The sequence below is a fragment of the Mastacembelus armatus genome, chromosome 9, assembly GCF_900324485.2.
Source record: "Mastacembelus armatus chromosome 9, fMasArm1.2, whole genome shotgun sequence".
Lineage (NCBI taxonomy): Eukaryota > Metazoa > Chordata > Actinopteri > Synbranchiformes > Mastacembelidae > Mastacembelus > Mastacembelus armatus.
Genome location: NC_046641.1, coordinates 4,590,836 through 4,604,334, shown reverse-complemented (window position 1 = coordinate 4,604,334; position 13,499 = coordinate 4,590,836). Strand labels below are relative to the sequence as shown.

Below are 13,499 nucleotides of genomic sequence, written 5' to 3'. Positions count from 1 at the left end.
CATGACCACCACTATTATTTCACCTGGATGTGACATTTATCATTTGGATGTTGCTAATCGCTGTTGACAGCAAAAGGTTTACTACAAATGCATTACCTATTTAAAAATGTAGGGCACGTTGATGTTTTGGCATCAGATGTTTGATAAGACTCCGGATATCCTGTTGAAACAGCTGTGGTCTAGGCATTTGTAACAAGAAATTAAGAAATCTGATATGTTCTTCAGTCAAGATGTTTTGGAACAGCAGAACAAGAATGAGAGTGATCTGTGAAAATAACAGGAAACAACATTTCTGAGTCTTTTTTGCAAACAACACACACTCTACTTTTAAAAAAACAGCTGCTGCACATCTAAAATTGATCACCTGGCAATACATGAGAATGTGTGAATGTTGGTTGTTTTGTCGCCGATATAGTGGTTTACATTTAGCATATTGCAGAGTAATTGTGGAGGTAACTGAGAAGGGCTGGGCAGCAGTTGTAAGAAAAGGCAAATACCAGGGTGAGCAACTTCCCACAAACCTGTGTATCTTTGTGTTCAAGATGTTATCAGTGTGTGTTTAGGAGACCAGTGAAATCTGGTTAGAAAGACTTTACTGAATCCAGACTTGTCAGTGTTACATTGCTTTTCTGAGTGTTTGAGTAACAGTGTCCCAGGTGTGTCTGTACGCTGTGGTCCAGGCAGGTGGTACTAGTGTGATGCTGGGTGGGTGGCTGGTGGGCCAGTTTTCAGCAACAGAGGAGGAGGTCAGGGGAGAGAGTCACATGGCTCCCAGCCTCCTGCAGGGATTGTGGACCAGCTGCAGGGCTGCTCCGTGTCAGGAGATGGAGGGAAAGAAAAGAAAGACCGGGAAGTGGAAGAATACAGACAGGCAAAGAGAGAGGTGGTCTTTAGTGGTGCCAGAGGAAGAGGCCTGGATGATGCAAGCTTCAGCCCTCTGTAAGAAGGAAGGGAGAGAGAGGCAGAGACATAGAGGGAGAGTAGAGAGAGAGAGAGAGAATGAGTTAGAGAAAGGGAGAGGCAGACATGCAGGCGACAGAGGAGAGAGGGAACACACCCACTTTTGTAACCTGATCAGAGAGAGCAGCCGGCTGCTAACCTCTGCTTCTAAGGGCCAGGGACATGTAGACACACACATACACACAGGAACCCATATTACTGCATGCAAAGAAAGAATCAGACAAAAAAACAAGCAGAATGCATTGTGACATAAGGCCACACACACACAGGTTCACAACAGAAGTCCTTTACTTTAGATGCTTACATACATGCACTCTGCCAACTTTCATAATAAACACAATGTTGTGTGCTAACCTAGTGGCCCATTATCTGGCAATACATCAACCAAGTTATCAGACAGCCAGTAGGATGCTAGATTGGTCCTAAACACTGTTTTGACTGGCTTGTGGCTTTATCTGGCCCCTGTGTGTGTGTACATGTTTGTGAAGCCACAGAAGTTCCTGGGAAGGGAACCATGCACGTACACACACGCACAATAGGATTAGCCTAGAGAGCAGACTGATGTCACATGGGGTCTGCCTAACAGTGACCTGCATGGTTGCAGATGGTCCAGTTCTTAAGACCGTGTCCAGACAGACTAACTGTGGTGGTGGTGGGTGGGGTGGGGTGGGATGGGATGGGATGGGATGGGATGGGATGGGGGTTGGGGCAGCATCATGCAAAACAGCACAGCCCTGCGTGGCAAAAAGTTGGACATGGTTCAGCTTTTTCTGCAGAACAGCGTGAGGTCATTCTACAAAGCGCTGCACTGGCCACTCACATTCATGTAAGCATACATTCCTGGTGGTTTACTTTGTAACATGAACATTGCATTTCTGCTGTTTACTTTGAGATGGTCATTATGAAAGACAAAACAGTTGACACTATGGCTGGGCGAAATGGAAAACAATCTTATCGTATTAGATTCTTATTTTTTCATATCAGCGATATCGATATATATCCCAATATAAACCTAAGCACTATTGCAGTCAAGCTCAAAAGATTCTATAACATGTAATGTTAATTTAGAATTAAATAATTATTTTCTTCTAAAATTGAACATGGCAAACATTATAGTACATTACAGTACATTATACAACTGTATTTCAAATAAATAAAATGCTTATACATAATAAATTAATTTTTTATTCTGAACAGCCAAAAGCTTTAAATATTACAGGAGAACACAATAAATCTGGTCAACTTCAAATAAATAATACAATAATTGGTCAATCTTCAATCTACAACTAAAATATTTTTGTGTTTAACCCATGAACAGAAACTAAATTCTTTGGTCACTTCCAAATAAGTGAACTAGGTCTGTTGCTGTTCAGCAAGTGTCACTCTTGTTTTACAAGACCACCAACACTTCCTTGGGTCTGGGAATGTAAAGTCTTGCATTTTATGTGCCAGGCCGCAGGAAAGTGGACCTTGAGGACTGGAGTTGGAGACCCTGATCTGTTTTGCAGTGCATGCTACTCTGCTTCTTGTGGGACTTTAAATATCTGAAACCACTAAAGTCCTCAGACCAATGCTCTCGTCTTTTGAGCCCCGGGTTGTGTCTGTTTGGGTGTTTTCATCATTGATGCTGACGCTCGCGTTGTTTTCTGTTCATTTTCTGTTCTGTTCATCTTCTCTTTAATCAGGCCCCACTCCTGACCTACTGTCTTACACAGCGACAGCAGCCCAAACATCAGCATGTGAGCTGCTGCTGGCTGCTCCTCCACGTTTTGTGCTGTGTGTCAACCTAACTGATGTGCTGTAACTCTCTTCCAGCCACATGATTGGTTCAGTGCGGCATTAGTTTCATTATCATCGGCTGTTTGTGCTTTCTGTCAAAACAATGACGGAATGAGTTGTTAGAGCAGAGTTATATCGCAAGTGGGTGGTGGCAGTAAACACGTGCTTGTGCCGTGCTGCTCAGTCTTACATTTCTGCTACGTGATTGGGTCGAGGACCTGTCCATATCAAATAAAAAATGGCCAACTCTTATCATCGAGATCGACCATAAACTTATCGCAATGCAACATAACATTCAATATTTGGCACAGTACTAGTTGTCGCTGTGATAACTGTCCAGAGCTGTAAAATCCTGTCTATGGGTATTACAAACCACTGTGCTGTGTTTTGTCATTTAATTAGCTTTAAACACATAAATCCGTATCACTTTAGATGAGCACAGATCAACCTCCTGCTCTCGACTCAGCTGCTGATTAGCCTGCTTCTTTAAATGAGCCAAATGAAAAGCACAGTGTGAAAGCATTGTGAATTATGATTATGATATAAATATGTGGACCTGAAAAGGGAAGTTTTCTTGGTTTGTGAGGCTCCTCTTATGTTTAGTCTGGTCAAGTAAAAGCTGCTGCAGCAGCAGTGAGGAAGGTGGCATTTGTATCTGGCATTCACACAACCTGCTTATTCTTCTCTTCTTCTCCATGATTTTGCATTGGTACATCTCTCCAGAGGATGCAACTTTATTGCTGCACAATCATGTGTGTTTTACACTTACGTGTTAGTGAGTTCTTGATGTATATGTTAGTCTGCCTGTGCAAGTGGCGAATGTGTCAGGGAAATTGAAGCTGTGTGTGCAGAAGACTGAGACGGGTGTTGAATGATCACTCTCGTCTCTTTCACTGGTGCATCATTGCCGTATTGCGCCGCATGATTGCTAAGTGTTATGATTTCTCAAAGAAAGGGGGGTGAGTGAATGAAGGCAGAAGGGGGAGCAAAATAAAAACAAATGGCTAAGCACTTGCTTTGACCCTATTTGCAGGGAGATTTGGGTATGCCATGCACTGATGTTTGTATCAGAGTAGTCCATTCAAACGGGATCCCAGGCCCTATTTCTGTCTTTCTTTCTCCCCCCTCTCACCCTAATAGGGTGCCATTGCCAGGTCATAAAGGGGGAGGAGAATGGGGGAGCGAAGTCAACCAGGGGTCATGGATATATAGATGGCAAACCTCATTGCCTTCCTGAGCGCCCGTTAGCAGTATGAGGCTATGGCCATTAGGTGGGATGGGCTTGATGCTGAGCTTTTGTGTGTATGTCTGTGTGTGTGTGTGAGTGTGTGAGAGGGGGAGAATGTGCGTGTGTGATATGTTCCCGTCATAATAAGCAAGAGCAATCTCCTTGCCCTGTGGTTGCCCTCTCCTCAACAGCTGGAGAGGGGTGAACCAGAGTTCTCCATGTCGACGTGCAGTGTCACAGTGAGGACGTGTGAAAAAAAGGGAGTCGTGAACAACATGCACACACAGCCAAATTCTCTAATACACGTATTGTACGGCAATACATGTTGTGATGAGTTCCCTCCAAATTGTTATGTTATGTGACCTTTGAACTGGTTTGTCTATAGTTAGCTCTCCGGTTGTACAACTGCTACACTAGACATCACTTATTATGAACCATAATGGAGATACTTATCCATTAATTCATTCCACTTTGTTCAGATTAGATTGACCCCACCTGTCTTTCTAACATCACACTCATTACCTCTGGCTGTGTTTGCTCAAGGTGAAGTCATTGTGTATTGTCACTCAGAGGACCGTGAATACAAAATGTCCTCACGCATCAATTTAACGCTTTTGGTGCAACCTGCTTCTTCATCTTTTTTCTTCTCTCTTCTCCTGTCTCCCAACCCCCAATGTGCTAGATCATGTCATATAGTCACATAGAGGATTTTGTGTTTGCTGAACGGATGAAAACATTCCAGTGGTTATGGTGCAACAGCACAGGAATTCTGGGAAAATGACTGAGTTGGGTGTCATAAAATTCTTTTACTCTGTTGTCAATTTTTCTTGAATTTTAGGCAGAGGCAGGCATTTTTTTGTGTCCTTTTTGCTAGCACCGTGGCCTCAGTTGAACCACTATTTGCTCTGGAGTTTGAAAGGCCAGCTCCATTCTCAGATGGCACCCAATTTTACCTCATGCCGGACTGCTACCACAGACACAATTCTTTCTTTACAATTAGCAATATACTAAACAGGAGAGTTTGAAAAACCGTTGAACAGTTTACACAAATTGTAATAGAACTACAGCAAATAGCTGATAGTCAAAAAATGTATAGCCAACCATTTCGATAATGAATTTATTCTAATCATTGTAATCTTTACAATCCTTGGTTGCAGCTCCTTCAGTGTTTTCCACTTTATATCACTGTATACTTAATATCTTTGGGATATGAACCTCACACATGGATCTAGCAAACTCAATTTACACTATTTTCTGACATTTTCTAGACCAAACAATGGATCACCAAGGAAAAATCGCCAGATCATGAAAAATAATGTATTATAACCCATCATTTACTCCTCTTGTAGTGGCTAGCTAGCTGTGCAGGTAGCTTTTTGTGTTGTGTGGAAAAATGTTGCATTGTTGTCACTTATAATTCTGCTCCAGATTTGAACTAAAATATTTTTGTGTTCAAAGTAGTGAAACAGTAGATGATTGAAAACTCAAATACAGAGGTTTTCCAGTGTGACCCCTTCAGGAGCATAGGAACAGACGCACCTGCTCATCAGCCTGTAGAAACGACTTTAGCAGTAGTGTCAGCACCTATGGGGGAGCAGTTGCATCAAGCTCACTGGTGACTGTGATGTAAGTGGCATTTGGCATGGAAAGCATAGCTGCACGAGGCCTCGCGTATGGCTACCCTCGCCATCCCACAAATAGAGCCAATGTGTTGAGCAGCTGTGGAAGTGACGGCTGGAGTCTGGCCAGCACCGCTCCGTCGGATGGAGTGATTTTGCTTTTTGTTTCTTGGAGATCCTCGATTTTAATGGATGGTTATACCTGGCTGAGGGGAGGGAACATCAGCACTACAAAGACGCTTCCTCAGGCTCCTTTAGGCGTCACGTGAAAAATTAGACAAGCTAATTTTGCATCATTTCATGGCAAGGGGCCCTACAAGTCTTTCAAATTTGACGTCACATATACTGTTCTGTCAAATGTCACTTCAGCATTCTGCCTTGCATGTTTATGTGTGCTTAAACGTAAATGGAATAATAAGATGTCATAGATGCCGTCTCTTGGTACGTCTAATGACTTTTGGAACAAGTGTGTATGTTTGTGTGTCGTCTGCTTGCACGGCATGTCCTGTAACAGTGATCAATGAGTTTGTGTTCGAGGTGGGGGAGGCCATAAGGGAGGTATGGTGGTTGAGGGGGGGTTACAGAGATTGGGCTTCCATGTTAATGAGATCCTTGACTTGAGACGAGACAAGGACAACAGCATTGCTTTTCCCTCTTTTGGTTTTCTCCCATTGCCTTTTATCCTTTCTCCCCACCTCCTCCTCCTCCTCTATTCCTGCATCTCCTTTTGTCCTTCTTTCATTGTTCTCCCTTCCTGTCTCACTCCTGTCCTCTGTCTTTGGAGAACAGAAGTCAGTATGTAAAGAGGAAACTAGGGCACCACAGGTTGTTTTGTACAACCTATTATTTCCCTGTACAAGGTCTCAGACAGTGCTATGTATGTCCTCAAGTATTAATTTCAACCATTAGAAAACTAAACAGGCACAAACTGGAGCACAGTGCTACAGGATATGTGGTGTGTGAGTGGGTGTGTTAGCTGGGTCAAATTAGGATACCTCTACCCGTCTGTTTGTGCGTAGGTGTGTATTATACAGGAGTCGGATCCTTGCAAGACATGTTTTGTATGGATTTAAGGTGGCTTATCAAGTCCACCCAGTTGAGCTAGCAGCTAGTTGCTAAAAGGTGCTACGAGGCGTGGCTTTTCTTCCTCCGAACAACGTTCTCTCCCCAGATCCTCCTTATGTTGAAAAGAGAACATACCAAAATGCGGACACACAGGCTTAAAATAGACACACATGCATCCACACACACATCTCAAGTCAAATGGCAGCCATGACACTTAACTCCAACAGTCAGTCGATGTGAGAAATTTCTAGAGTGCCGTTGTAGTGTAAGAGCAGTCCTGGCAGCCCGAGCTGGCTGAGGTAGAAAAGGCTGAAAACGGGGAGGAATAACAGCTCTCAGGAGGAATTTGAGGATTGTGTTTCACTGTTCCAATATCTCTGTCGTGGAGGGAGGATTAGCTTTTCATTTTTTAGTGTCTGTTGGGGATTAATTTACAGTGGCAGCCAGTAACTGAAGCTTCACTGTAGCTTGTGTCTCTGTACAAGGTGTCTGTGTGCACAAGGCCACACTCGCGCGCTCCTGGCTTGTGTTTACTTCAGCCTTGGCAGGCCGAGAGGGAGCAGTTGACCTCCTCCAGTGGGGAAAGGGTTAAGCGTCATGAATGATTGAGGTATCGGTCACACGCAGGCTGTTTAGATGACTGCTGCTGCAGATTTTCTTTATACTTTATGCTTCCCTCACTCTCCTGCCCTCTGCATTTGTATTTCTGTCTTTGCTCTGCCTTTTTTAACACTCTCCTTTTCTTTCCTTTCTTCTTGTTGCTGACTTCTGTTTCTCTTCTCTGACTTTAATTTGTTTTGCAACAGTTTTCATCATGCATTCAGATTATGTGGAGATTATTAATGAAATGTAAAATTGTTAAATGGTTTCAGAAATAGTAAGCTAATAAGGCTCTGTCTTCCTGTCCACACACTGCATGTCTGTGCTTATCTACTCCTCTTTTTATCACTCATTCTCTCCAACCCTCCTGTCTCTGTTCACCTCTTTCTATCCTTAATCCCTCACTCCATACCTTCTACTTCTTTCTCTTTGTCCCTGAGCTGTGTTCGCTGGGTGGGTAAGGGGTATCGGGTGGTGTTGGAAGCAGCCTGAGTCAAGAGGAAATGAACCCAATAAATCAAGCTCTTGTCCCTGTCTTCTCCCTGCCACGACCCACTGCCTACCCATCTCTCTGCAGCTATGTGCATTTTCACTGTTCTGTAGAAAACCTCCTACCACCAACTTCAGTAAATGTCATGTTATTTTGGATTTGGATTGGTGCAAGCATGTTTTGATTTTGGTTGTGTTGAAAGTCTTCTAAAAAGTTTTCCATGACTGCACTGCACAAAAACATACATGCAAGCATTTCTCTTAGTGTGTGTTCATTGTGGTCAGTAGGAATGCACTGGAGAATAAAATCTTCCTCATAAGTTATACAAGTATGAGGCATTTGTTTTTGTGGCTCTCCTTAAATCATCCATCCATCCATCCATCATTCAGCCATTATCTTACCACTTACTCCTGCTACCCACGGTTGCAGGAGGTGGAGTCAGTCTCAGGTAACATTTGGCAAAAGGCAGGGTACAACCTGGACATATCACTGCAAAGCTGACACACAGAAACAAGCACACTCATATTTACACTAACGGCCAATTTAGAGTCAGCAGTTAACCTAAACTGCATGTCTTTACCACTTTTGTAGTTTACCCTGATGAATTCAATATCTGCCTTGTAAAATATCACACTACACCGTGGTCACAGGCTAACTGTCTGCTAGGAGAAGAAGTACTATTATTTGAACATTGGACAGTGTGTTGGTGAGTAGTGAGGTACAGCTTAGGTGTAGGAGTTATTAGCAAACTTCAAGTCCTGCTGCAAGTTCTGATTTTGTTTGAGGTCATTTTTTCTTTTTAAAGCTTTCCACTTCATCTTTCGGCATGTGTCATCTCCCATGTGGTAGTTGCCCCCACCCGCCTTGAGTGGCAGGGAAGCATCCCTACAGTGTAATGTTGCCATGCACTGTCTGCGCCAACATGCACTATGTAATTGATATAAAACTGAGTTTAATATGTTGGCCAAGAAACTCTGCCTTAGTGTGTCAGATCATAGAAGCTTCTTCCTCGTCTCTTTATCCCACTTGCCTGCTGGCAAACACCAGTCCAGATGTCATTTGAGCTGTTTTCAACAGTGGCTTTCTCTTTGCTTCACTGCCAAAAAGCTGAGAATGTGGAAGCAGTCGGGCAACAGATGTTGTGTGCACAGCATCTTCTATCTCCCGTCTTAGCCATGGAGCCCTGTAGCTCCTTCAGTGTCCATCACTTGTGCTCTTCTCTCTCAGACAAGCATTTTGAGGACAGCTTGCTGGAGGCAGGCTGTGCCACATTTACATTTTTCACTGATGAGCAGACTATACTTAGAGGAATATTCAGTGCCTTCAGTATGTTCTAATACTCTCTTGATTAGTACTTTTCAAGCATCATCTTGATTTACACACTGACGATGTTTATTAAGCTTAGTATATGACTTCTAAAAACAGCTGCCTTTGCCAGTGATGTTGTAAGCGTCCAAGCTAAGCGTTTTAAATTTGTTTGCCTAAAGTTGTAGAAATGTGGTTTATTCATTTAATCACTATCAGAAAAGCCTAATTACAGCTAATGATTTCCAATGTTGTTAAACAATAACATTTGAAAAAATACGTTTTATAGTCACCTTAAATTACTACATGACATTAGATTATTATGGTCAAATTGGGGCATTAATGCAAATTTGATTAACTTGTTGTGTACTGCTGTGCACCAAATATGTTGTGGTGTAGTCTAAAGTTACCAGTAAGTCATTACTTCCCCTCAGCACCTCCAGGGCCCAGAAACTCTAAAAGACGGTCACCACATGGCCCCTGGTCTGGGTTTTTGTTCTTGTGTGAAATGCACCTGCAGTATTTCAGGGATCTCTTTTGTCAGCTTTGTTAGGCACACAAGTCCATCAGCATGTTAAGTCTTATCCTGCCTTTTGTTTTCCTAGACACAGACCTGACTTAGGTGTGTGGTTGTGTGTGGTTGTGTGTGGTTGTGTGTGGTTGTGTGTGGTTGTGTGTGGTTGTGTGTGGTTGTGTGTGGTTGTGTGTGGTTGTGTGTGGTTGTGTGCCTGTCACTGTTTCATTTCCTGCACAGTACAGGTCCAGAACTGAATGTCTGATGGCATGTTTTAGAAATAAGTGTCAAAAAGGGGCCACACTGCAGTGCAATTACTCTCATACCAGTACCACCAAAGAATCACAGCGAACACATTTGATCAAAAAGCACAAGAGTCAGCAGAGACACTGACACACGATGGCAGCTTTTAACATGACACGTCACATAAATTATACAAGCTCAGTCATCACAGTAGCTTTCATGGTCTTCATTATCCTAAAGTCTGTGTTCACAGATCCACATCCTGTATGGCATCATTGTAGTTTCTCAGTTAACTCTTGGCTTGTTGATACACACAGCAGCAGTCATTCACTGTGGCAGGACTCACAAGGCCACTTTGTTGTATTCATTTGTACAATGAAGCTGTTAAATTGACTTTCTCTCCCCTCTCCTGTTTTCCCCTCTGCCTTCTGCTCTGTCCCTTTGCCAGCCGGTGGCAGAGCCCATCCCCATCTGCAGTTTCTGTTTGGGGACCAAGGAGCAAAATCGCGATAAGAAGCCAGAGGAGCTCATCTCCTGCGCCGACTGTGGCAATAGTGGTGAGTGACAAAGTGTGATTAGTTAGACCTGAGCCATTTAGATAGTCTTTGTAGTTTTCTAATATTTTCTTAAGTAATAGGGCATTTGATTACAAACACCATGCTACACATATAAGCACACACGCAGGAGATGTAAAAAGATTTGCATGGCTTTCAGCTTATTTGTTTAAATAATTGCCATTGTAAATGTAATCTTTTTTTTTTTTTTAAACAGTGGAGCCTTTTAATCAGAAAATGTAGACTTTTTTTTATTTTGGTTTTAAATGATTTTTATAGCTGTCAGTTTTTTTTTCTTTCACGTCTGTCCCTGTCCCGCATCTGTAATGCTTAAGATGATATCTGACAAATATGAAGGCAGTCATTGCATGCTCACATACTGACGCTAGTCTCTGTTTTCAGAAAATAATTAAAATGATTGTTTTCCTATGAAAACTTGGTTTTACAACCAGAATTTCTTACTGAGGCCTGACATTGCTTACTGAAAGAGGACAGATTGTCTTCTTGTTCCTTCCTCAGTGGGTTTCTGTCCCAGACAAGGCCGTCTTGTTTGTTACTCTTCAAACAGAGCAAAAGCACAGCTCCGACAGATTGTCATTTATGTTTGAACATTCTCTTTGCAGCCAGGTTTGATTCAGTGAGGGCTTTCAATTCCGAAAGGAGCTTTTTTTTTCCCTTCTACAATGATGCAAGTGGGTCACAGCTGTCAGTCAGCAGTGACTGAAAACTGACGTTGGCATGCTTGTTTGTGTGCGTGTGTGTGCGTGTGTGTGCGTGTGTGTGTGTGTGTCTACCTGCAGGCCACCCGTCCTGTCTCAAGTTCTCCCCAGAGCTCACAGTGCGAGTCAAGGCTCTGTGGTGGCAGTGCATCGAATGCAAGACTTGCAGCAGCTGTCAGGATCAAGGAAAGAATGCGGTGAGTGGATGAGCGAATATGGTGGACTGGCAGCAGAACAGCGTGAACGCTCTCTTCTCTGCTTAAGTGCCAGATAGACATGCTGATAAGCATATCTGTGGTCCTGGGATTGGGCTATTTTAGTCAACCTCGGTATGATTTCACTCTTTTCTCTTGCTTGTCAAGTGAGGAATCATTGTTTTTCAAATGTTTGTGGGGAGGTTTAGTCAAAACACAGAAAATACTGCCAACATACACACTGATCAAATTCATCTATGAGGATGGAGCACAGAAAAGAAGATGAAGTACCTTAAACCATTTAAGATAGATGTTTTTAAAATATGATCAAGGCAAATTCAGAGTAATCAGAGTATTTTAATGTATTTGTGTGCATAAATATGTATATAGAAATCTGTCATAATTCACTATAACGAGCTCTGGAGCTTTGATCAGCTCTACTGTACATAATGATACAGTTTAGGAGCACTATTTTGCTCTATCTTTGCTGTATGTTCATGGTGTTTTACATGGTATTCTATAGGACAATATGTTGTTCTGTGACTCCTGTGACCGTGGCTTCCACATGGAGTGCTGTGATCCTCCCCTCACGCGGATGCCGAAAGGTAAATAAACAGAACTGATCACCCACCTCTTCATTAAGTATTTACAGCTGTCCTTGAATTTAGCTTGTCTCTTCTAACTCTAAAAAGGTACACAAAGCTCAGACATGGCTACTCTGTATGACCATTAGAGTCATACTAAATGATTAAACCATCTCCTGACTTGTTGCCTCTAACACAAATGAAGCAACTAAATCTTCACCTTTAAATACTAACATATTGCATACCTCCCAGAGCATTTTGGTATGTGCACTGAAGCCTGTTTAGTTTAATCCACATCAGTGTATGTGAGCCTGTGATTTTTCTGTCCCAGGCATGTGGATCTGTCAAATCTGCCAACCCAGGAAAAAGGGAAAGAAGCTTTTACATGAAAAAGCAGCACAAATCAAACGTCGCTACAATGCACCACTGGGACGGCCCAAGAACAGGTAAACAACTGTGTTTAGTTATTGGCAACTTTTATTGATATGTGTGTATGAAAACGTAGTTCAGGGTTCAGTCGTTGTCCAGTAGGTACATATGTGGCCCCACAGGCATGTTTCTGGACGCAGCTCCTGACACAGTCTTAACCAGACTCCTCACCTCCTCCGCAGGCCAGGGCGGCCTTTCAAAAAGCTGGGTGGGCGTGGTCGGCGGAAGCGGTCGGCCTCAGCCAATTCATCCTCCAGCTCATCTTGCGAGGGTTACCCTGGTGACGACCGGCTGCTTTTTTCAACGCGGGAGGATGACGACCTGTCGCAGAGCAACCTGCGCTTCAACAACAAGACCAAGGGCCTTATCGACGCCCTCACCAAGTTCTTCACACCCTCACCAGAAGGCCGCAAGGCACGACAGGAGGTGGTGGACTACTCGCAGCAGTGTCGCATCAGAAAGAAAGCCAGTCGGAAAGGAGATGGGGATGACAGGGGGGGTAAGCATTAGCTGTGAATATATGCACAACACTGGATGTTTGATGCAGAACATTAGGCTTTTACTGGCCAATAGACAAGACTAAACAGAAGGTTGTAAGATGGCAAGCTTAGTAAATGTTGAATAAAGCAATTCAAAAAGTTTATGTATGTGTATGAAATGAATATGATAAATAATGTGGGATTGCAACATAAAGGGAATGTGAAGTGTTAAGTGAAAAAGGAATAAAACTAATTTGCAACACCATAGTAACAAAATTAGTATTATAGAAAAATGACAGCAAAAAAAAAAAACAACAAAAAAACAAATATGGGCTATAAATCTCTGAGTTCCACTGTATAAATTGGTAGTGGTTGCACTTCAGTGTCATACTATAAAAATACACAAAATATCTTCATGCACCCTTTCCCAATTATTTATGAGACTTGATTAGAGGTTGTCAGATGGTTTGCTAACAAACTCAGTGCTACCAGCTGTTATTGTTATGCACAGACTGTGCTTCAGTTTTCTTCGTTCCGGTTGGAAAAAAATGATCCAGCCCCAAAGTTGATTATTTGAAAATTGTAGTCCTAGAGTAAAAATTGGTGTGGAATTGATTTGTCATTCTCAGCTAGAGAAAATTGTTGCTTAAGCAGTAAAAGAAATTGCTTTGTAATTTGTAGTGACCACCTGCAGTCCAATTTACTCTGAAGTAACCGAGGCCAAAACACTGACTAAA

The 13,499-nt window shown here is 42.7% G+C and overlaps 1 protein-coding gene across 1 annotated transcript in view; it reads left to right on the top strand.

The window, feature by feature from the left end:
* kat6a (K(lysine) acetyltransferase 6A) overlaps window positions 1–13,499 on the top strand; it is a 29,207-nt gene that overhangs the window by 3,210 nt on the left and 12,498 nt on the right. Inside the window, exons 4-8 of the mRNA XM_026320782.1 lie at window positions 10,252–10,360; window positions 11,158–11,273; window positions 11,794–11,875; window positions 12,186–12,300; window positions 12,466–12,782. Of these exons, the coding sequence (XP_026176567.1) occupies window positions 10,252–10,360; window positions 11,158–11,273; window positions 11,794–11,875; window positions 12,186–12,300; window positions 12,466–12,782 (739 nt within the window). The remainder of the gene's footprint in view (window positions 1–10,251; window positions 10,361–11,157; window positions 11,274–11,793; window positions 11,876–12,185; window positions 12,301–12,465; window positions 12,783–13,499) is intronic.